Genomic DNA, 25,146 nt, shown 5'->3' with positions numbered 1-25,146 from the left:
TGGGATGAATTGGGAGACTGGGATTGACATATATACACTAATATGCATAAAATAGATAACTAAGGAGAACCTGCTGTATGGCACAGGGAGCTCCACTTCGCTGTACAGTAGAAACTAACACAACATTGTAAAACAACTATACCCCGATTTAAAAAAACATATGAGGTCCAGCGGCAGTGATCATTAGTGTTTATTTCATACCCTTTTTGTTTTGTTTTGTTTTCTTGTTTCACCTCTTTTAGGGTCCCTATGCCCTACCAAGTCTTAACATGACATTCAGTTGGGGGAAAGAAACTGAGAAAAGTTTACCCATTTATGCAGCAGATTTTTAGTAGCAACTGACTTAACATTCCTGATTTCAAGTGTTTCCAGCGTCCATAAAGTGGTAGTCTGGACTTTTTCTAAGGCACGCGGTTGGTTAGTGCAGGCTGCAAGGCCAGCTGAGGGAATGGATTACTGAGTGAGGGAGTGAGGGAGCCATGCCAGAGACCCCATATCCCAGTGTTGGTTCCACCATCTCTACTGGGCCATTGGAGGCCATGGAATCATCATTTCTTTAAGAACAATGGCCCCTCAAAGAGAACCAACTTCTAGTGCTATTGGAAGAGTGACATATTTTAAAAAGCAATGGCTCTTAGCCAAGAGAAAAATTCAAGATGAATTAAAGAATATGACCTTCCATTTGACTGTGGCTCAGCTCATGCTATCAAAGGCTGCCTTAGAAAAATGAGAAAAACAGTATGAGACTCTCTTAGTAAGACCTCCAGCAAGGCAAAAACTGTTCCTTAAGGGAGAGAAAACACTTCAGCATCAAGTTCAAATGGCAGTTACCCTGAGCTGTGGGGAAGGTAGCAGGTGCTAAGGATTCAGGAGGGAGATGAGATTCTGAAGAAAGCCAGGGGCAGTATGCATGCATTTGTGAAAGGGCAAAGTACTGGGCTCACCTTTTCCAGGGCAAAAGGGACTCAAAAATTTTAAATCATATTTTCCTTTGCATAATGTTACATTTATGGACTGGGGGGGAGGTAGTATCAGCTGTCCTGATTAGCTAGTCCCCCACATCATAATTCACTGTCAGTACCAGTTTATAGATGTGCTATTACATCTGTAGAACTTATTTTAGTGGCAGAATTTAATAGTTTTACAAGTGCTGAATTTCACATTTTGCTCTTTATACAATGGTTAAAATTCTGAAGGGGGAGAACAGTTTTAAAAAATATTTTTAGTGTCATCATTATTAATAGCTAATTTATTTGTGTCATTTTTATTGTCACTATTATTAACGGCTAATATTTATTGCATGTTTACCATGTGCCAGGTGAAGTGCTGAGTGTTTGGCACGCATCATTTCACATAATTTGCACCACAATCTTATGGGGTGGGTAATACCATTACCCCCATTTTGCAGATTGAAGCACTGAGGTCCTGCCCAGGATCATACAACTGACAGTGGAGGGGCTGAGATCTGAACTGAGGTTGGTTTGACTCCAAAGGTGTCCTAACCACTGTGCTAGGTTGCCTTTTGTAAAGGAGAATCCATCTGTTAAATGATATTTGTACATGTGTAATGTTTGTGGATTCCAAAGGTCTTAGAAAGCATCCTTCACACATTTGGAGGATCCATGTTATCCTTGAGGACCTAACTAGAAGTGGTTTGGGTCACCTCATCATGTGTATTCATTAGATTTTGCACAAAAACTTTTATCCCCTTTTAAACCTCAAGTTGTGATGGTCTCTGTGTACCTGCAAATCTATCTGATGATGGTTTGATATGTGAGACATATAAGAAATGAAGGCATGTAAGCAAACTGAACACTTGTTCTCCAAAACTCTGAGAAAACACATACACATTTACATAGGAAGCCATTGTTTTATATGGCCCAGTTGATACCTTAAAAGACTAGTTAACACCAATGCATAGCTCTTTAAAAATGACGGCCATTCATGATCTCATTGAGATGATTTTCTAAAAATCTGGCCTAGGGCAAAGACTAGTGGGAAAAGTTTAAGTGGAAGTGTGGTTAAAAAAAAAAAAAAAAGGCTATTAAATTTCTTTGAAATGCTAATGATCTCTATTATTTAGAAAATAACTCTCTGCTTGGAATTCACAGATACCCCACATCCAATCACCCTCTACCTTTGGCATTCTGATTCAACAGGCCAGTGAGGAGCCTGGGATGCGTTTTTTGAAATGATTCTTCGGTAATTCTAAGGGTCACCTGGTTTAAAATCCTTAAGGCAGAGGCCTTTTCTATGTACCAGCCACTCCATGGTTGGAAACCTGAGTTTTGCAGCATTTCAACTGCATTTTCACATCTGCCAGCACACATTGTCCAGAAGCACTTGGGCATTTTCCATGAGGAGCAAGAATCAGTGAGACCCATTTTAATAGGACAGCAGCTTTTATTAACCAGACCTCCCCAGAATTCTTTTTTTTGGTGGGGGGCACCTATATTGAGATTTCTCCCAGCTCCCTCTATTTAGGTGCAGACCCTTTCATAGGAACAGATTACTTATTTATTTAATATACTGTAGGTCTCATTCTAATATTAGACACTCATAATACGAGTTTTCTGAGTTATGAAGAGATGTTCTACAGTCCCTGGGTGCACAAGAGACATCACTGGACATCCAATGGTATAAAAATTGCCATAAATGGGGAACATATTTGTTATATTATAGATTTCCATCCTTTCTCGTTCCACAAAGAATCTGAGGCAGCTATTTTGCAATATATTTTTAAATGCATCTTCAGTTGACTACATATTCTAGATGCTTCTGTCTGATGGATTTGGAAGCCACTGAGGCAGGTGTGTGCTTGAATCACTAGTCCCGTGGCCAAGACATAATAAACAGCCTCCTCTAGTTCCTGACTCGTGCCACGCTCCACTAGACACAGCAGCCGCTGAGCAGTTAGCACATGTAATACACAGAACATGGTATGTTCTTGGTTTTTTATTCTTTTCTTCCCCTTGTTCTTGGTTTTTTAATTCAGGTGCATTTCATTCAGTTGGTCAGGAGGGAGAAACAGTAAGACTTACAGCATTTGGGCCAAAATGTTGCTTTGTGTATTTCTGCCTGAATCACCCAACTGTTTTCGTTCATGAACTTGGCCAGCAGAAGGCAGCGTACACAGAGAAAGACGTGAGAAAGACCTGGGTTCAAATCTCAGCTCTGCCACTTTCTGGATGTGTGACCTTGGGCAATTATTTAACTTCTACATCCTTCCTCATCTGCAAAATGAGGATAACGATACTTACCTTGAAGAATTGTGAGGATGGAGTGAGAGATTATACATAAAACGCCAGGCTCATAGTAGGAGTTCAGGAAGAAAGACAATTGCTACTGTCAGTCGATTATGCTCTGGATGCTTCCTTACAGCAGCAGACTTCGTGGTTTTCTCCGCCTGCCCAATTACAGCAGGGGCTTCTAAGGGAAAGGACTGTATGTTTTTCAGTAGATGGGCGGGGTCCTTGGTGGGGACTTTGGGGACTTCACTGCTTTGTTTGTATTCCTCCATTACACACAGGGAACTGCAAATCCCATATTAACTGGTTTAAAAGAGCCTTTCTCCACCTCAAATTTCAAACTAGGGCCCAGACTGGAAATGTTCCTTCATCAGAACGAGAAACTGAGATACAGACAAGTACAAATGTTGACTCGTGCAGAGAGAAAAGACATCAACATCATGAAATACGTCTTCAGTTCAGCTCTTTTTCAGAACTGAGTTTTGTGACTTTCTTTGTTCTTTCCTGTTTCCTGCTCTGCTTTTGGCTTGTAGACACGTGTGCGTACCGCTCATCCTGACCCCAGGGCCCCTCAGCGGGAATTCAGTAAGGAGGTGACTGGTTAGGAACAGTTGGCTGAGCTGCTTGGTGAAGAGCAGGGAGACCCTGGAGGTGGTGCCGAGCCAGGCTCCGCTATGTCGCCTCCGGGCTCTGAGGCCGGGGGGTCCCCACTTCCAGAACACCGCCCCAGAGGAAAGAAATGAGCCACAGCGAGGAAGAGTCACTCGCCCTGATTTTCATCTTTCCATTTCTCCTTCCGCTCTTGGAGAGAACCGTGAGACTAGGCGGGGTGGGAGAAACATCCTTGACAATGTTTGCTTCATGCAATTTTTTTGTTCCAAGTTCAGAAAGGTTAGAAACTGTCTTTTTACCAAGATTTCGAATCAGAAATTTTCCCCGTGTCCTTAAGACAGTGGGAGATGAGGGAGGAGGAGGGAGGGGAGGGGGTGGGGGAGCTGTGTGTTGACCTAATGATGAACCTGCTATTAGGAACCTTGCCGCCCGTGCAGGGGTGACCCATCCCTCCTACCCCAGGTCCCAGTGTCCCCACGCTGATCACTCAGGAAACCCCTCCATCTGGAGTCACAGGGGATTAAAACCAAACTGGAAACGTGTCTGCCTTTTCTCTCTCCCACTGCATATATCTCTTCATAAAATCTCTTCATGAACTTGAAAGTGTATTTCGAGCTTTCCCTCACCTTTTCCATACTTTTCAAAACAGCTGAGTTTGGGGGAAAACCCTGATGAACTCCCTATCCACCTCTCCCACCTCCACCCCCAAATTTTCCTTCTCTTTCCTTCCACTGTCCAAGGCTCCTGACCTTCACAACCAAACAAAGTTGTCAGTTCCTCAGCTCACAACCTTCAGCAACCTCGGCCCATCCTGCAAGTCAGCCCAAATTCTGGTCTGGGCTGGTCATTTTCTCTCATCTGGAGATGCTGAGCAGAAGTCCATCCCTCTGTTCCCTACTAGGCCCCTGCTTGTCCCTTTGTCCTTGGTTGACACAGAGGGTTGATCTCAGCAATCATCTAATAATTGTGTCCTAGCCTTAAAAATAGCATCTATTAGGTCTTTGTTGTTGTTGCTACTAATAAAAGTAATTTGACTTATCATAGAGAATTTGGAAAAAGCCACCATCCAGAAATAACCACTATTTACTTGTTGGTGTATTTCCTTCATCTGTACATACATGCATACATATATGTATATACGAATAATGTATATATGCATACAGGAGCACAAATACACACACATGTACACACATCCACATTCCTTTTAATGTTTAACAGAAAAACTGGTCTTTCATATTTAGAGGGAAAAGGAAGACCCCAAGCAGGTGGGAAAGAAAAATAACCCCAGGCTGCAGCTCAGGTAGGCTCTTCACCTGTGCCAGCTGCGGCCATGAGCCTTTGGAGCACCTGGCTTATTGGTTTGTAATGTCACGGGCCTGATGGCTGAGGAAAATAGCCAAGCTATCCCTGCCTCCCAGACCACGTAGATGAATCCTTCTTAGAGAGCAATATGGGAAACACATTCAGAGATGCACAAAAGTTCATAAATATATACAAACACAAGTTATACACATAAAACATATTCAAACAAGTCTTTTCTGAGCCCTCTCTGCGAATGCCCAGCTCTATCTCAGTGCATTGCCGATAACACAAGGTATCACACGTGAGCTTTTGGATTTGTGGGTCTCAGGATTCAGCTGCTGAGACAAAAACTAACCCATGGGAAACAATAGCAGACTGGAAGGAGATGGTTTCTCACAAAGTGCTGATGAAAGGGACTCCAGAGATCATTCTAATAATGAAGAAAATGCGTTCCAGCAACATTCTTCCTGAGGTCAGAAACATATCTATCAGGACAGAGAGAGAATTTTGGAGACACAGTGATGCAGTATATGTTAGACATATACTAACAAAGGCAATTATGATTTGAAAGATCATTATATTTTAGTGAAGATAATCACACCTATCTACCGGAAAACATGTTAGAGGAGAGGTCCCCAGGGGAGGTGCAAGACCAGGAGGAAGTGGCCTGTTTATCAGGATGCTCTAGGTCCTAGAGAATGTCGCTGTGGTTTGGGAGACATGTTTCTCCTCTTGAAGCTCCCAGAGAGAGACTTTATATATTATATAAAAATCTGAAGCCAGGCTAAGGAATGTGCAATCACTGTGATCATCCAGTGGAATGTTATTTCAGGAGGAGGATAGAGAATGAAGGAGAGCTGAGGTGGCTTCGAGACCAAGCTGTGGATGGGGATGTAGGCCAGGAGCAGACCCGGGAGATGGCACATGAGTTTAGTTTCAGTTCTGTTGAGTAGACTGCAGTGAGTCATCCAAGAGCAGTTATATCATAGACAGCTGGAAATACGGTAGTGGGTCCCAGAGGGGAAAGTGAGGGCTAGAAACAGACATCTTTCAACTCACTGCTAAGAGTGCAACTTCATGCTAAGTAATACGGAAAACACAAAGTAAAACATATATGCTTTGGATGTTAAAGAATGATATTCGATTTTGGCAGGGGGTAGGGAGCAATATTGCTGGCTCAGAGGTGGTGGCAGGAGATTAATGTGGAGTAGTGAGCATTTCCATGAAGGAGGCGTGAGTCAGGCTGGTAGTGAGGGGTGGGTAGGATGTGATTAGGTAAAGTCGGTGGGCATTATAGGAAATGGAAGCAGCAGGAGCGGATCACAACATGAGTGGGGGCACTCGATTGCCATTGTTTACTTTGTACCAGATGCTGTAGTAGATAGTAAAGATAGAAGCAACATTAAGATCAAGACATGGTTGTCAAAAAACTCACAATGTAACATGGGAGAAAGACATACAGGCAACCAATTGTTTGGGAAGTGCAATTAGGCTGCAACATATAAATTGCCAATATTCAATCAACCATTTTGGATCCACAAAAATGGCAGTTTCATCTGATTCCATCTAATATAAGTGCATTATGGTGTATATAAAAGGTAAGGGTCTCTGAAGGATCATGCATAGGAAGGGAAACTATATAAATGACTTTGGAGGTGGGCCTGTACTTTATTCTAAATAAATGTGCTACTGAAGGCTTTTAACAGATAAGTGAGATATTGAAAGAGATGTTTTAGGAAGATGAATTCGGTGCCAGTAGAAAAGATAAAATGCAGGGGCAAAATCCCAAAAAGCAGTGGGGGACATTTAGGAGGCTACTTAAAGAATTTAAGCAAAGGGTGACCAAGGCCTGACCAGGGTGATGTGACAGACATTTTGAGGGAATCATCCTCAGGACTTGGCAACAGACCGGCTGGCTATCAGGGGATATGCCCCAAAACGGATCCACAGATACAAACCTGGGTATCTGGAAAATCCTGCTTCTATCCCAAACAGGGAAGTCAAACCAAGTTGCTGGTTTGAAAGAAAAAGAAAATTTTCTGATGCTGAGACTGAGGGAAGCCGACATCAAACTGGAAAGACCTACAGTGACAGTGTTCATTATGTCACCATTTGGTCTTATATTTGCTTGTTGGTTTCCTGGTTCTCCAGTAGAACTGAGTGTTTGTAAGGTTGGGGACCGGCCTGTTTGGTGTCACTGCTGCATCTCCAGCCTGCAACAGTGCCTGACACATAGTAGGTGCACAAAAAATGTGCTGGGTGAACAAACAATGAATATGGAACTGCCGTTAGGAGTAACGTCATTTCAGAGATATCATGTTGGAATTTTTGTCATGGACATCAGTATGGAAGCAACAAAAACTACTGTTGAAGGTGGGGGAGGATCTGGAGAAAGAAGAATCAGGAGACGTTCCAGTGCAGGGAGCATAAAGTAACAAAGAGGTGTGAGATGGCAGAGGGAAAGGAGATGCTTGACAATAAGAGGGAAAGAAGAGGTGTTGAATGGATGTACTGGATGGAGGTGGGTACAAAGCATGAGGTTCAGAGCCTGTGGGTAGTTTAACTTTAGACTCTCTCTGAGTCTAAGAGAAAGAATGAGAGCATAAAAGGACAGTTACACATCAAGGTGAAGATAAGAGTAATTCTGTAACTATCATGCTAAAAAAACAAACAAACAAACTAAGAAAACTCTTAGTGTTTCTTGGATAATACTCAATAAAATCTAAATTCCTTTGAATGGTGTCCAGAGTCTGCCATGATCTGACCCAACCAATCATTTCAGCCTTGTTTCTGACAGCTCACCTCACAAACTCCGCACTTCATCAGGCATATTTACTGTGCATGCCCCAAACGTATCCTATATTTTCCTTTCTCCCTTTCCCTGCTCTTGCCGTTTGATCCATTTAGGATGACTTTCCTCCCCACTCCCAATACCAATGCTGCCTGGATAAACTCTACCCACTTGGTAAAGTTTAATGCTGAACCTTCTCTAATCTTCCCAAACTAGGTAAGTTTGAGTTTCTTAATAATATTTGTTCCCCATTTCTAGTTATCTTTCTTACCCACAATGCCCAACACATTACCTTGTGTTTATTGGGTCTTCGTTTATTGATTTAACAAATATTAACTGAGTCCCTCCTGTGAATCAGTATTTTGTTAGATTTGGTGATGCAGTGGGGGTATAAAACAGGTATGTCTCCGCCCTCATGGACTTAACATCTGGTGGAGGAGGCAACTGTGTAACCAAACAAACGCTTATTTAGTAAATAATGGTGATAAGTTCCAAGAAATAACAATACAGAATACAGTGAGAGATATGACTTGGGGAGGGGAGTTAGTCAGAGGGTCAGGAAGGGCTAAGATATGAAAGAAGAGAGAGCAAAAGGAGTGGGAAACAAGGCTGAAATGATTGGTTGGGTCAGATCATGGCAGACACTGGAGAGCAAAGGGAGAAAGGATTTTCCAGGCAGAGGAAACAAAGGACCTGAGACAGCAAGAAACCTGACCCATTCAAGGAAGGCCAGGAACGTTGCGAGGCAGGAAACAAGAGGAAGAGTGGCTGCAGGGAGGAGAAGAGGGCTGAGGTCCTGACAATGCCCTCGTAGGTCATGTTGAGGACTTTGGTATTCACCTTAAGGGCAAAAGGACCCTCTCAAAGGGCTTGAAGCCATAGATGCGAAGAGCTTGCATTTTAAAAAGATCGCATTGGTCTCAGAGTGGAGAAAAGATTAGAGGAAAGTAAGAGTGAATGTCTGGGGACCAATTAGGAGGCTTCTTTCATAGGCCATGTGTGATAGGACAGTGGCTTGGACCAGAGTGGATTATACAGACCCTCAATAAATACCAAAGGTGTGCAGAATCAGTGTTTTGGAGTCAATCACTAGGACTGAGAAAAGGTGAGTTTCACCTTTACAAATCTTTCCACTAATGTAAATCATAGTCTACGTCACCTCAGCTACACCACCTTTTTCTCCCCATTTAAATCTTTTTATGAATATCTTTACATCTCTGACTTCTTAAAAAGCAAAGTACACTGAACATAATTTCCCCATCTGTTGACAATTACACAAACCAACATGAGTAATAGTTATGGTGTAGTACAAAATACAAAGGATGTTGGAAGACATGCCAGGTCATAGAGCACTCTTGGTACCTTCACTAAATAGAACCCAACTGCTGGAGTTTTATTTCCTCCTTCAGCTTTTGCTTTCATAGCTTTTCTGCTTCCTCTCTTGCTGTAAATAGCTCAGCCTTCGTGGCTATTAGTGTGTTTATATAAAAGTAACTTTCTCCTCTTTTAATTTTCTTAGGGGCTAAGTAACTAGATGACAGAGATGGTAAGCATTACATATAAAATTAGGATTGGAGAGGCTTTCCTGTGAGCACAGATGCTTAGTTTTGCTATGTAAAGATTTCCTTCCTGGGTCTTGGATCTGTTTGTCAGACAACTGAGTTCCAAATCCAATGGACTTATCCTTTTTTTGTAATACATTTCATCACTTTAACTGTATTACCTGTCACATAATATATAGAGTAAAATGCAACAGATACCTTGAAAAAAGTCAACTAGTTCTTATTCTTTTATTAAAACAGGGGTAGGGACTTCCCTGGTGGCGCAGTGGTTAAGACTCCATGCTTCCAATGCAGGGGTCCTGGGTTTGATTCCTGGTCAGGGAACTAGATCCCACATGCATGCCACAACTAAGAAGTTCACATGCCACAACTGAGGAGCCCACGAGCTGCAACTAAGGAGCCCGCCTGCTGCAACTAAGACCCGGTGTAACCAAATAAATAAATAAATAAATAAATATTTAAAAAAGAAAAAAACAGGGGTAAACTTAGAGATTGACAGAAACCTACATCATATATAAAGTTTCCATGGTGGTACACTATTATGTGGAGAAACAAATGATAAACTGTTATTTTAAAGGACTAAATGTAAGGAATGTCTCATTATGTCCCATCATATAAGTCTTTAACTTACAAACGTACTGCCTTCAAAATGTCAAATTAGATGTTTTTCAAGACACAATAGAGAGAGTGAAAAGACTAGCCACAGAGTGATAGCAGATACTTACAATGTGTATAATCAACAAAGGACTAATATCTAGAATATATAAAGAAATCCTAAAAATGCGTAAGAAAAAACCAGACAACTCACAACTAGGCAAAGGCTTGAACAAGGATGTAAAGAAGAAAATCCAAAGGCCCAACAAGATATGGAAAGGCTTCAACCTCATTAGTAATTAGGGGAACGCAAATTAAAACCATAAGCAGATATTACTACATACCCATCAGATCTGCAAAAATTTTGAAGTCCGGCATATCAAGTATACTCAAGGATGTAGTGCAACAGAAAAATCTCACAGATACTGGTAGGAGTGGAAATCTGGTATCCGCATTTTGAAAAATAGATTACACCATCTAGTTAAGTTGAAGACATATATATATATATCTCCTATTACCTAGCAATTTCCTTTTTGTTTTCCACCTAGAAATTTCACTCCTACCTTTACACCCTAGAGAAACTCAAGTACATGTGTACAAGGATACATATAGAAGAATATTCATAGCAGTATTGTTCACAGCAGCCCCAAACATCCCATGTGCAGAATGGATAAATAAATTGTGGTATATTCATACAATGGTATATTATACAACAGTGAAAATGAATGAAAAACTACACACATCAGCATGGATGAATTCCATAAAAATGAGTGTTGAGTGAGAGAAGACACACACACAGTACGATCTAGCCATATAAATTTAAAAACAGCCGCATTGAAACTATATTGTTTAGGGACACATACATAGGAGGCAAAATAATAAAGAAAAGTAAGGACAGTATTATTATGAATGTCAGGAGAATGGTTACCTCTAGGGAAGAAGACAGGGTTGTGATCAGGGAGGGGCACACAGGGGGCTTCTGGAAAGCTGGCAATGTTCTGCTTTCATGAACTGCATGGTTTTATTACATACATGTTCACTTTATAATTATCCATTCACATGTTTAGTACTTTTTGATGCATTTTCAGCATATATATTTTACATTAATAAATTTTTTAAAAAGGTTAATGTAAACCAGATGTTTCTGATTAGGAATGCATTTCATCCATAGAAATAAGAGTATAAATAACAGCTAATTAATCAGACAAGCCCATAACTCTCATTAGGTAATAGTATAAGTTAAATACTGCACATTTCAAATATATTTTGGAAAATAATATAGTTGCAATATTATCAGCTAAACAAAATATATACAAGAGAAATTATGAGTAAGGATTATTTTAAAGTATCTGATACCAGACTGGAAAAGATAAAAAATATTGAAGATATACTAGATTGCAAGACTGGGGAAACTGACACTCATACTCAGCTGGAGAGAGTATAGATTGGTCCAGCTTCTGTAGGGGATGATCTAACAATGTCTATCAACATTTTTAAATGCATATTCTACTTCTAGGAAGCTATCCTGTTAATATACTCATGACCGACAAGTGTGAGAAACTGTATCTGTACAAGAATTACAGACCTGTCTGTAATGGTAAAAGATTAGAAACATCCCATACACCCATCAATAGAAGACTAGTTAAATGAATTATGGTACTCTAAGTATGGAATACTGTGTAGCCATCAAAAAGAATGATGCAGCTCTACATGTCCTGCTATGAAATTACCCAGATTTGTTACAAGGAAAAAAGTATAAAACAGTACTTATCATATGCTATTACTTATTTAAACATTTTTTAAAAAGAATAATTAAGTATGACCTCTTATATTTTAAAATAATCTCTCTAGAAAAATACCCACATTTTAAATCATGTTTATGTATTATTGCTTCAAAAGTTCTTTTAAAAAATCTTCAGTGCATATGCTTAAGGAAAAACAGATTTAATTATATTATTATGAGGAACAATAAGAAAGTTTTGGTAAAAATTCTAAGGGGACTTTTGAATAGTTCCCATCAGAGCTAACAGGCCATTAAAAAAAAAAGCCTAATTCCACATCAAAACAAAATACTTCTTTTGATACAATGTATCAGTAGCATTGCTCTTTTACAGACTGTCCTTGATTAGAATAATTCTTCTGGGATCAAAACTGATACCCAGGAGGAGAAATAGAAGGAAGATGAACTTCAAGGCCAAGCTCAAATTTCACTTCTGGTATAAAAAGCCTTCCCTGGCTCCCAGGCTGTTTGTTGTTCAAAGTGGGTATACTTCTGTTACAAAATGTAGTATATGTGTGGCAAGTATGTATCTCACCTAACATTCATCTTCCTAGTTTCTCTGATGCCTCGCTCAGCAACTGGCATAAAGGAAGTGCTAAGTACAACTCTCCTTCCTTAAATACAAGTAACACCTATATAGCCACCCTATTTGGCATCACATATTAAGACCCCTGGGGGGTATGAACTCAGAAAACTCTGGGACAAGGACAGAGGTTGTTCTTATATATCCTGAATCTCCATGGTATCTGGTCACCAGTGGACACTCAATAAAATTCTGTTGAATAAAAGAATGAATTCAGTGTACCAAAATATTTGTAATAATTTTCCATTTTTGCCTCTAGCTAATTTCATTCTTCTCTGTTAACAGATTTTTCTGCTTGACCAGGTGTTAATGGTAGTGCCTACTTATTTGCCCTCTAAATAACATAACCGATCTAGTGGTTTGGTCTATGCCCCTGTTAGAAGTACTGTCTTAAATCTAATGGTAGAGAATATATCCTAAAAATCTTTCTCTTTGAGGAGCTCTCAATAAAATTTTCACAAGTACAATAAAGGTTCTTGATAGCTCGTATGAAAAGAGGCATAAAAATTGTGACTGTTCTTGTTTTGAGAGGTTGTGGGGTGAAGTGGGGTAGGGACATCAGATAAGTTAGACCCTGTATTACAAATTTCAGATTCTAAAATTTGAAGTAACTCCGTTTAACAAACTATTCCCCACTCCTCATCCCCTCACATACTTCATCATCATCATCATCATCATAACAGTTTAAAAAGAACTTTTTAAAACAACAATTTTCCTTTGATATTCCTGTTATATGAGATAGAAGTAATTTTAATATTTGGGAGCTATGTGAATACTTTCTGATCTTTTCTCCTCATCTGGAATGTCTACCTACCATGGAGGTAACCTTCCCTAATCAGGAATCTGCTGACTGCAACTACAGCTCAAAGATGATAGCGGCAGGAAATCTAACATTCTGGTTTGATTTCTGGTTTTAATTCAGGAAATTAAAAATTGGGGGACTACTTTCAAGAACTCCCAAGTAATCTTTTTAAAAGAATTGCTAAATTCTTTTAAGATAAAAGCTGCAATGGTGTCAGCCACAGAGACATACAAAAAAATAGAAGTAAGTTGCAAGGCATTCCAAATACCTCAAAATTGAGCATATTTAGGTTCACATCAGCACAAAAGAGAAAGGTCTAAGCAGGCCACCAAGGTGCTTTGTCTGTTTTGTTCACTGTCTTATCCTCTGTGTTTAGAATAGCACCTGCCGGATGGTAGGAGCTCAATAAATGCTTGATAAATTAATCAATGAGATAAAAAGATAGCATACATTAAAATCATGAGGAAAAGAGGACTTCCCTGGCGATCCAGTGGTTAAGACTCTGCACTTACGATGCAGGGGGTGCGGGTTCAATCCCTGGTTGGGGAACTAAGATTCCACATGCTGTGCAGTGTGGCCAAAAAATTTAAAAAATTAAAAAAAAATCATGAGGCAAAGAAAAGGTAATGAATTTTTAATATCCTCTAGTGCTCACTAAGTCAGACTGTCATCCATGTGTAAGTGAGTAACAGCAAAGAGTAAGTGAAACTTTTTAAACCCCATTCCTGCAGCTGAAAGGACACCAGCTAGCAGGAGACAGGAGACAGACAGAAAAATACAGAACCTGTTATTTTTGTTTTTTTGTTTTTCCCTTCAGTACATCACGAAGTTCAGAGAGGAGTATAAGCCCTTGCATATGATGCAGAGAGCAATGCTTTTGGGAGCAATCAGTAAGCATCTCACAGCCAGCATCAGGAGGGGCCATGCAGACCAGAGGAACAGCTCTCCTGAACTTCTAATCAATGTATACATGTCTCTGCAATCAGCAATTTTAAACAGAACCAACTAGAGCAATAATAATAATAATAATAATAATAATAATAATAGACAGTAGATAAACATTCTGAACTTGGAAGACTCAACTCTAAGCCCTTACATATGGGGAAGCAGGAAACTTGACTATCAGCTCTGAAACAAGGCAGTGACTGCTCCAACACAACCAGAGCCAGACCCGTGTGGAACATGGCGGCAGAAGAATGGAAAGACTGATTACCAGAGGGAAGGGTCTGGTTGAAACTAGGGAGTAGACACCTGGAATGGGTCAGTCCTCACAGTTCTGCGTCTTCCAGCAGTTTTCTCTCAACAGGAAGAGCTATCAGGGCAGAGGCAGGCTGCTCCCCTTGGTGGGCATTTGCTACTTGGCACCCGGGGAGAGATCCTGAGCCAAAGTCCCATCTTCACTGTGGTCCCTAGTGGAAGGCCACCACGGAGGACAGGCAAACATGTTTTTCTTGACAAGACCCTACTTTCTGGCACTAGGAGCACATCGTCTCACCCCAATGCCTCAAATGCTTAGATCTCCCCATCCCCATCCAGTGGCCACCACATCCCACTAGTTGTGGCAGACAGGTTGCCAGTAGCCATCAGCAGTGAGGAAGTGAAGCTAAGCTTCCAGGCAGGTAAAACCCAAACAAGCATTTTCAATCTAAGGTCAAGATAAAGAAACAGGATACTATTTATCCACTTGTCTATCCAACAGGCTTTTCTCAAGACTCCTATGTTATGGCCACAGAAAACACGTCATGTTTGACAGCACAGCACGCATGGGGGAAGGCAGCTCAGCTAAAGCGGAGCCGCCACTGCAAAGCCACCTTCGCCCGCCCCATCCACGCTCATCTCAGTGCTTTGGCTCTAGACGTTCATTTCTAGCAACACTTCTGCTTGAAATTTCTAGAAGAGTTAATTTTCGCACCCACAGGGAGAGCTTGCCTGCAGATACCAAAACTCCTGGTGTCACTCTTAGTCATCCAGGAGCACAACTTTTTAAGAACAGTATTTCCCACAACCTGTTTCCCTCTTACCAGTGGCTTTAAGAAGGTAGATTCAGTCATCTTGTTCTTCACTAAAAGACCTTTTTAACTCACACAGAAGGAAAAAAGGGTAGTGGGGTAAGTGATATGCCAAGAAGTCTGTGCAGAATACTCCAGTAAAACCCTTGCCCTGAGAGCTGCCACTTCTCTCTCTGCCCGTAGCCTCCAGGCTGGTCCCCGCCCCCCTCCCCGGACGTGCCATCTCCCCATTTCGGGCCCCTCGTCCCCAGTGTGTCCGGCCGGCCAGCAGTGTACTCACTTGGGTCTTGTTTGCCTTGGACTGTCGCCAGCTAATCCACTTTCACATCTTGGCTTGATCTCAGATTTGCTTTCTCCTTCCACCAAAATTTTTAGAAACAGAATTCAGATTTGTGCTGGGCTGCGGCAGGGCTGAGCTGGTTCTGGAGACTCACTGCCCCACGCAGCTTGGAGGCAGGGGTCAGCCTTGCCACAGTGCCTCCTGCCAGCTCTCAGAGCCTGACGGGGAATTTGTCTTGAGAGGTCTGAAGACTCTTCTGGGGCAGAATCACACTCCCACCAAGGCCACTATATGAGTCACAAGTACTTGCTATCAAAGACTCTGTGACAGGCATTAATACTTGGAAGGTATCTTTCCCGTTTGCCATATGCCAGCCCCGGAGACACTGGACTGGCCTACAGAACCTCTTTGTACTTTACTTTGCTGTGGATTTGCTGGGGCTGGGGCGGGATGGTATAGAGGCAGCTGGAGAAGAAGCCAGTAACAACTGTGATTGCTTTTTGCTACAAAGTTCTGGAAGCTGAACTATCAGGGTTACTACAAAAGTACTATGTTTTTAATCCCATTGAACAGGCAGGAGAGTGACTTGGTTTCGAGTCTGAGGTCTGTCATGAGCTGGCTTTGTGACTCTGAGCAAGTCATTTTGTTCCCTTTAAACAGGATGGAGACAGAGGGCTAGAGGACCTCTCAGGTTCCATTCTTCCCTGAGCTTCTATGCTTCCAAATTCCAAACTTACCCCAAGTCAAATCTGGCCTCTGGCCACCCCTGCAGCTATCACACAGAGATCTAATCTACTGGCAAATCACCTTCTGCAATTTCCTTATTTCTGGAACATACACTTGCACAATGCCGCCACTAGAAACCAAGAGATTGGTGCGGCGCGATGCTCTGGGGTTTCCTGTGATCTGCCTGTGTGCAGCAAACTGTCCATCGGCTGCTGTGTGTTACGAAGCTTATTTGCTTTTTCAGTTGATTGGTAACGTTAAAGGTGGGCCTCTCCAGGGAGGTTTTCAAGCTCTGGAGTGTAAGTCAAATATTAAGTAAAATAATGCTGTCATGAGAGATTTTGCCCCGTGAACCTCAGTTGTGTCTTTCACACTGTTGGGCTGTGTGTGAGGCTGGAAGCCAGTCATTTATTTGAGCAACTTTTCATTTAGAGGAAAACAGGTGACCTCAACTCCTTGCACTTTAAAGACTCGTTCTGAAAAGACAGCACATTTGTCTTGTGTTGAATGTTGCTCAGGAGAGGATGGATTTGGGCTTCTGGGAGGTGACAGAGCAGCCACAGAGAGGCGGACCGGGGAGTCCTCTGCTTTTTGTTGCTCCCTGCTGCCATCTCTCCCGCCCACCATGGATCAAAGTAACAAAGGGACCACACTAGGAAAAAAAGTTATTTTCAAACCTAGTCCTGAACTTGGATTATTCAGAAAACTAAAAAAAAAAAAAAAAAGAAATCACAATTTGCGTTTAAACCTTTAAAGTGGAGATGGCATTTTTCCTACTTTGGAGTGACTACCAAGTTCTTGAGAAAATCAGAATGCCTCTACCTGGGGTTCATACAGCAACTCCAACCCACTGTACTGTTAGGCGTGGGGTACGACTGAGACTCAAGATTACAGTTTGTGAAGTCCAAGTTTAGGTTTCAGATATATCCACTCCAAACCCCGGGAACGAGGAGTACAGTTATATACTCTTCAAAGGTATTTATTTAAGGATTAGAAAGTGCTCTGTTCCTAGATGGGAGGCAACATAAACCTCTCCCGCTAAGAAACATTTTAGGGCCCTGAGACAAAGGGCAGAGTAACAGAAGTGCTGAGGACTCTCTCCTGGAGACGCATCACGTTTTCTTTTTCTAGCTTTTAACACAGTGCATTTAATAGGCTGGATCGCCAGCAGATGGGTCACCTGCTCAGGCCCCACGGCTAAATGTCACACGCGGTCACAATCTCATTCTGGAGATTCAACCTTGGAGGGCCCATCTTGATTTTTTTTTTAAATGATGATCAATAACTTTATTTTTTTATTATCTCATACATTTATTTTTAAGGTCAAGTACTTCCTTACGTATGTGCTGAGTTGTCCATTAAATTCTTTTGGATACATTTGTAGTAGATTTGTATTACACTGTCTTATTTGGATATATCTGAAGGTAAATTCAAAACAAAACCAACCAACCAACCAAACAAACAAAACAAAAACTCTGGTTTTTCTCCAACCAGAAAATGTACCAGTGGTCTCTCTGTGTTCTCTCAAATACCAAATCATATGTTGCAATATATTTTATAATGTATCTACTAGCTATTGTTTTGGGTTATTTTTACCTTCTTCTATATTAACACAGATATGGGAGTTAAAAAAGCATGTCTTCTTTTATAATTTTATTTAATCTAATATAACTAAAATAGTAGCAACAAAATAGAGGTCATTCACCCAAATATACCATGAAATTGTGTATATTATACACACACAAAAAATCTAGGGATGTGGCTCATAATCCATTTTTCTCTTTATAACAAGTTATATCCTGTTGGTGTGTTGTATCATCTTGATGGTTTTTAAGAATTTGTTAAGTGAAAAATATTACATCGTGTGAACTGATAGGATTTTTATTAGTCCTAACACTGTTGAGTCTCCACATTTCCAGATGTTTGGTTTTTCTCCTTAGTGGCGAAAGCCAGTGATCTGTAGGCCCTTAAAACTCCAGGGAGCATGCTATTTTCTCTCATGCCAGTCGCCTATAGTCACCCGGACAGCGACCTACCCATCGCATGTCTCCTCTGCTTCACACCCTCTTTCACACAGATCTTGGCTAGCCCTTCAAAATCGCAGGAAGCTGAAACCATTGCCTTCACTGTACAGACTTGGAGATTGAGGCATGAAATGATTAAATGACCCACTCAAGGTCCTGCAGCTGGTGAACAACCGGGGACTGAATCCATGCCTGGTCCCCAAACCCATCCCCTTCCTCTGTGCAGTAGACGCCTTTGCAGCCCACTCAGATCCTCTTTCCTGCTGCGGTTCCCATGCCCCAGCTCTTGTGCATGTTGGCTGCTAACAGCTCACAGCTATCACAAAAGGCCAGGCCCCTTGCCCGAAGGTGGGGCAAATTCTGGGTGCAATTCACGCTCCAGGTCCAGGAGGGGTCAGACTGAGCTAGACTCCAGCTGAAACCACATGCACATTTGCTTTAGATCCTTCTGCAGTGGCCCCTGTTTCTTGCCTCTTTTCCTGAAAGCACACCCTTAATAAACTACATGCATAGGAATCACGGTCTCAGACTCTGCTTCTAGGGAATGGGACCCAGTTTGCTCTCCTTCCTCCCAAGAAGCTCTATATCCATCCTTATTCTCTGGAGGGTTTTTCTATTTATGAGCCCATTTAAATGAAGAGATTCTATTTTTTCCCCTCCGTCATCTGTCCCCCGATCAACACTAATCCTTACAAGGAAACTAATTTCTTACATTTAATTTGAGTTCTTCCAATTGCAGCATTAGCTCACTTTTTCTTACAAGAAAAACCTAGAAGCCTTTTATCTCTGATGCTATTAGCAGAAGACTAGGGATGCCATCCTTTCTCTTTCTGGTTATTTACCTTTCCTCCCTATAAGACAATAAGCCAAAGGATGGCAGGGCCTTGTTTCATTCACTGCTGTACTCTCAGCATGGAGAGCAACACCTGCTGTGGCGTAAGTGGGCCCTCAACACAGAGCATGTACGAAGAGAGATGGCATAGGCCAACTCAGGGGTTGGGACCTCACCAAAGCATGGGCTGGACCCTCTCGGACTACAGCCCTTGCACCTAGTGGCCTGCTTTGTGCTCCCAGAGTGCATGTGTCAGGATTACCAGGTTCTGATAAACCAGGTGAGGCTCTTTAGAGGTCTATTCCCAGAAGGCTTCTGCAGCCAGGCTGCCCTGCCCCCCGTGTCAGAGGCTTCACGTTACTGCAGTGAGCGACCTTGTAGGAATCCTTTGACTTTAGAGCGTTTCTTCCCACATGGTAAAACAAAATTTTGGGGCTTCCCTGGTGGCACAGTGGTTGAGAGTCTGCCTGCTAGTGCGGGGGACACGGGTTCGAGCCCCGGTCTGGAAAGATCCCACATGCCGCGGAGCAGCTGGGCCCGTGAGCCACAACTACTGAGCCTGCACGTCTGGAGCCTGTGCTCCGCAAGGAGAGAGGCCGCGATAGTGAGAGGCCCCCGCTTGCCACAACTAGAGAAAGCCCTCGCACAGAAACGAAGACCCAACACAGCCATAAATAAATAAAATAAAAATTAAAAAAAAAAAAAGAGTTTATAAAAAAAAAAATAGATGAATGAATAAAAAAAAGAAAACAAAATTTTGGTCATGACCCATTATATTCATTTGACAGTCGAGAGTTTAAAAACTTCTGAGTTAAATCCTGGAACCTCCAGGCTTCTCCAGGCATCTCCCGTCCCCCTTCAGTACATTGTCATTATCAGCCCACCTTGTACCTTAGATCACATTTGCTTGCTTTTGAAATCCCTCCTTAAAATCACAATCAGCCCTGGGATGTTGCAGCAGTGTTCTTTCCCTTATAATTTCTGCAGAGACTAGCACTCACAACTCAATTTCCCTGTCTCCAGCCAGTCTGGACATGTCTAGAAATTCATAGTGTATTTTGGATGAAGAGCAACCCTACTAGGAGGTGTCTGTAATGTTCAATTCAATAAGCATTTATTGAACGTCTCCAGCACGCCTAGTCTAAGTGGCAAATATTATACATGCACAGGGACTGTCGCTGTCCAGATGGCTGTTTCTGTACCATTAGCTGGTAATTATTCAGCAGACATGCATCGTGTTCAAATACAAGACACTTCTTCACTGCCACCTCATAACTCAGCCTTGCTTGACTCGAATTCTATAATTCTGGATGTCTTTGAAGTGTGGTTGCAAAGCTCCATCACTTAATACATGTATAAGCAAAAGAGTCTTTACGGTGGAATGTCCAGAGTAGTATGCGCATATTCTGGACAGAATAGGAAGGGGCTCAGACCCAGATCTCTATAGAACAAAGTAAGCACATCCATTTGCCTTCAGGGAAATGACACTTTTACATGGGACAGGGGCAAGGTAGAACCTAATTATGCAGACCTATTTGAGAGATGAACAAAAGCAACTTTGGGGAAAGCTTATTCATGCCATTTACTGAGGCACCCGTGTTGGCTTTGTCAGCGTTTAATGCAGAATTAATAATATTAGACTGGTTCCTCATCAAGGGAGGATTTACCACAAGCAATCCCAGGTTCTCTGTTATAGAGAAAAGTGGGGGAGTTCCCTTTCCTAGAAAGAAGAGTCAGACAAGGAGGGTTCCAAGTGTCAAAACCTGGGTGGGAAATGAGGAGGGGCCGGGCATTGGTCTTCTGTTCTCAACCTTGTCTTTTTAGCCAGAATTTGGATGAAGCCACAAAACGTATGTTTAGCCAATAATGCTGGGAAATGCAGCTGACATACTGGACAGAATAATTTATATTCAAAACATACTGGATTATGGATGGAACTAAACAAGAGAAAATGTAATAGATATTAAGTAGTCTGACACTCAGGTTACTAAGTCACCTGCCGAATTAAGGGCGGTCCACGGAAATAGGCAAGGAGATTTTATGAGCCAGCACTGTACACCCTACTAGACACGGTGAACTTTCTTAGGGAGGAGGGCAGGCATAGTAGCTCTAGAACAAGGAGATGAATTTGCATCGGTTAGATCACACCTAATGTACTATATACCATTCTGGAGGTCCCATTTTATACAGATCATTACACACTAGAGTAAACCAGAGGAAGGCATATGGAAGGGTCGGAAAACACATTAATACAAGGAATAGTTGGAGAAACTGAGGACTTCTAAACAAAGAAGATTAAGAGAAAAGACAATTGTCTTCAAACATCTAAAGCCTTAGGGGTTACCACTGGCCAAAGGTGATACAATCTGAGGATTAAAATGAAATACCTGGCAGTAATGGACCATAACCCATTGGATAATAAAATAAGCCACGAGCCGATGCTAACTACAAATAGATACGCCTTAGATTCTAAGGGCTAGCAAATGGGAAGAGGAGTAAAGTTGCTCTATTACAGACAAGGAAACTGATGCTCCATCCCTTCAGGTCTAATATAGAAAAAGACCTACTGACAGTTAATGAACGAAGGACCCAGAGGGCAGAACTCTACTCAAGAACCTCCAAAGATCCTCAGTCTGCTTAATAATCGTGCACTCTTATCCACAGTATCTAAACTTCTGTTTCCCCTCTCATAAGGATGGAAAGTTAACCTTTACTGAATGTCTAATAGATGCCAACTAAATATATTTTACTTAACCTTCCCAAGGACTCAGTGAGATGGGTATTTGCTTTACAGGTCAGGGAATTAAGGTGCAGTAACTCAGGCAACGTGACACAGAGGGTGAGTGCCAGAGCTGGGATTTGAATCCAGGTGTGTCCAAACTCCTTCCACCCCACCCCAGCGCACAGAGGACACACAAAGCGATTGCAGAGGGGCCTCGGGGCCCCACAGCTCCTCAAGGTCGTCTGTCATGGCCCTTTAGTGGTTACATTTACCATCTACCCAGCCCACAGTGCTACGACTCTCACTCCTCTGGATTAGAAGAGGAAGACTGGGGCCTTTCCTAGAAACTCACCAATAAAATGACCCTGATCCCTGTGAGGTGCCTCTGCCCCGTCCTCTCCCCATAGCCGCCCTGTTTGCCCTTCTGTTGAATGTGGCTCAGCCTACCTGAATCAACCCACTGGCTCTTTCTCTTCTCCAGAGTCTGTTCACCTGACCACTTAGAAACCAATGGAGACCAGTTTCCTGGTCTTCGGGTACAGATAGGGGGAAATTTAACTCTGTTGATAACATCTATGAATGCAAAGATACCAATAAATGGCTTCTCTGATGAAGGACAGGGCAGGTCAAGGGGACACCTGGCTGTCCTGATCTCACTGCCCAGTGTCAGAAGAGTAAGAACATTCTAACTGAAGTGCAAGGTCACAGACAGGCCCTCCCTTTATCTGACTATTTCTAAGCAATTTTCCAGGTTTTGTGTCAGAACACAGAATCTTTCTTCATCTCCCAACCCGCTGCCCATGTTTCGCAAGGCCTGAGAAGGTAATTAAGGGTTAATGTTCCCAACAGGCCGGGAACATTACCTGCAGCTTTCTGCTTGCAAGTAAGGAAACTTCTAGGCTTCTTTAGCATATTTAAAAGTATAATATTTGTATGTTTGGCTGCTTTCAGACCACCTGTTTTAGCTTCCTCTTCATGCCGGAGTTCTCTACCCCCTCCGTTCATTCATTCCCCAAGTACTTCCTGAGCATCCATGTGTGCTGTGTGCTGAGGGTACAGCCATGAAACAGACAGACACAATCCCAGCCCTCATCAGGGCTTAAGAGCCCGGCTATAGAGACATACATGAAACGAAAATTACACATATAAGGATTCACACTCAACAAAGCATCCACATGTCTCTACAGTATCCAGCACAGAGCTCAGCATGTGGTGGGTGCTTTTTCACGAATATGTGACTGATGTTTTTGTGGCATGTGCAGAAGGTCTGGCCAGCTGAGTTCATCTTAGCATTGGGAGCTCAAAGCTTTGACTTTAAGAGTGAGGGAAAAACATGACAGTGAATCAGGGAGACCTGGGTTCTGGTTCTTGCTTTTCCACTCACTACTAGGATTTTCTTAGACGAGTCACTCAGTCTTTCTGGGCGTCAGTTTCCTTACTTGTGGATAATATGTAAGTACCAGGGTTCCTCATTAACAAAGAAATGCCTGCTGTCAGAGGCGTTCTATTCTAACCACACTCACCTTGCCAGAGGACAAGGAAAGGTTGGAGCCGAGGGCTTCCTAAGACAGCTGTCTCTGGCAGAGGTGTCTGTTTAAGGGCCGCGGGGAAGACAAAGCAGCAGCTGGAAGGGAGGCATCCCCCAGACCATGGAATGAATAGGCTACTATGTCTGAACATGGGAAACATGCACTTCACTTACCACCCACTGACTGTTTAAAAATAAACACTTTCATTCATAGGACACTCTAGGTTATATTTCTAAACAACAGATCAGAGGAGAAAGGAAAGTACAGAAATAGTTTTCTTTGTATGTCTTACAAGTAGAAAAAAAACAATTTTCCATCCACTCTGATAGTCAAAAGTGGCTTAGAAACTTGAAGGCAGGACGTCAAATAGAATTAATTACCTTGCATGTCCTTGCACACTAGTCTAGAGCATGATTTAGCACCATGATCTTAGGAGGTTTGGGGGCATAGTCTTTTTTTTTTTTCCCAGTAAGAAAAAAATTAGGAAAAATCCTAATGAATGCAGGTTATCTTTTAAAAATGCCCCTAACTTAGAAAACTAAAATGAAGCGAGGACACAGCTTGTTGCCTGAGGCCGAAGGACTAAGGCCAAAATACTAGGTCTAGAAACTAGGGCCAAATGGTCCTTGTAAACCCATACCTTTATTAATAAAGTCCCTAGTATTCAGAAAATGATCATCTCAAACTCTTCCGACCCTGAGGTAAGCAAATGAGAGTAGGGTCAGAGACAGAACCTTCCCCGTCCCTGCTGCACATTCAGACCGCTAAATTCCTCCGCTAGCTTGAGCAAATGCACTGAGTCTTTGCTACATTCTCCTTTCTTTGGCTCCCCATCAGAGCTCCTAACTTTTGCTTACTTGCTCCAAAATGTAAGCAAGCAAGTGACCAGGTTTTCTCCTGAGACAACTACATCCCTCCACGCCGCTTCAAATACCACTTCCTGGTCCTCTGCCCCTCAGGAACTGAGCCCCAATACTCTGGTCAGAGGAGGGCATCATTTCCACCAGAGCCTCTTCGGATAGGAGGCCCCTTCCAACCAGCATCTCTGTGGCCATTTCCCAAATCACTGATCTTGGTCTAAATTTAGGTCTCTGGAAACTATCCCAGCCTCAGCTCCCTGAGTTCCAGCCTCCCAGAAGGTAGAGCAGCCCAGGCAGCGCCGGTGAGGCATCTCAGAAGGAGAGGAAACCCAGACTCACTCTCCACCCTCGCCAGTTCTGCTAAACTCTCTTGACGTGAGAGGTCTGGCTGGCCACCTCAATCTTCCGTCCCCTCAGACAAGATCTCCATGCTGTGACATACCTCCTCCAGCCCTGCTCCTTCCCCTTTGGCCGGCACAAAGAGACCACTGGCTCCTGAGGTCAGGCTCCACCATGGGAGAAATTCCTCTAGGGGTTAACTCTCCAGGGGTGGTTACGCCAACAAGAAGTGTTGGGGGAAGGAAGGTTGGGGCGCTGTCCTACCTTGTCACTGTCCACTGTGTTCTGAGAGGTCCTAGAGGCAATGGAGATGGTGTCTGGCTGGCTGCTCCCATCCCCCTGGCTGTCAACATCCTCCACTCCATCCCTGCAGGAAGAAGAGAAAAGCAACAGGGGTGGGGGTGGGGGGAGCGACTGTGGGCTTAGAGCACACAAGGGTTTCCAGCTGGGCTGGCGGAGCAGAGCCGTAGCACTTTCTAGCAGGGATGTGCCTAAAATTATCCCACGAAAGGAAGCAGCCCCATGTAATTTTCAATGATGTCACTTCTTGC

The 25,146-nt window shown here is 42.6% G+C and overlaps 1 protein-coding gene across 12 annotated transcripts in view; it reads right to left on the bottom strand.

Annotated features, from left to right (window-relative positions):
• LOC309628841 (kalirin) overlaps nucleotides 1-25,146 on the bottom strand; it is a gene marked incomplete at its 3' end in the record, with an annotated part of 315,688 nt that overhangs the window by 190,078 nt on the left and 100,464 nt on the right. For all 12 annotated transcript variants that reach the window (XM_082392269.1, XM_082392257.1, XM_082392258.1 and 9 more), the window contains exon 23: nucleotides 24,860-24,962. In XM_082392269.1, the coding sequence (XP_082248395.1) occupies nucleotides 24,860-24,962 (103 nt within the window). The remainder of the gene's footprint in view (nucleotides 1-24,859; nucleotides 24,963-25,146) is intronic.

Source organism: Balaenoptera borealis, assembly GCF_965194805.1.
Source record: "Balaenoptera borealis genome assembly, chromosome: 5".
Classification (NCBI taxonomy): Eukaryota; Metazoa; Chordata; class Mammalia; order Artiodactyla; family Balaenopteridae; genus Balaenoptera; species Balaenoptera borealis.
This window is presented reverse-complemented; position numbering and strand designations above follow the sequence as displayed.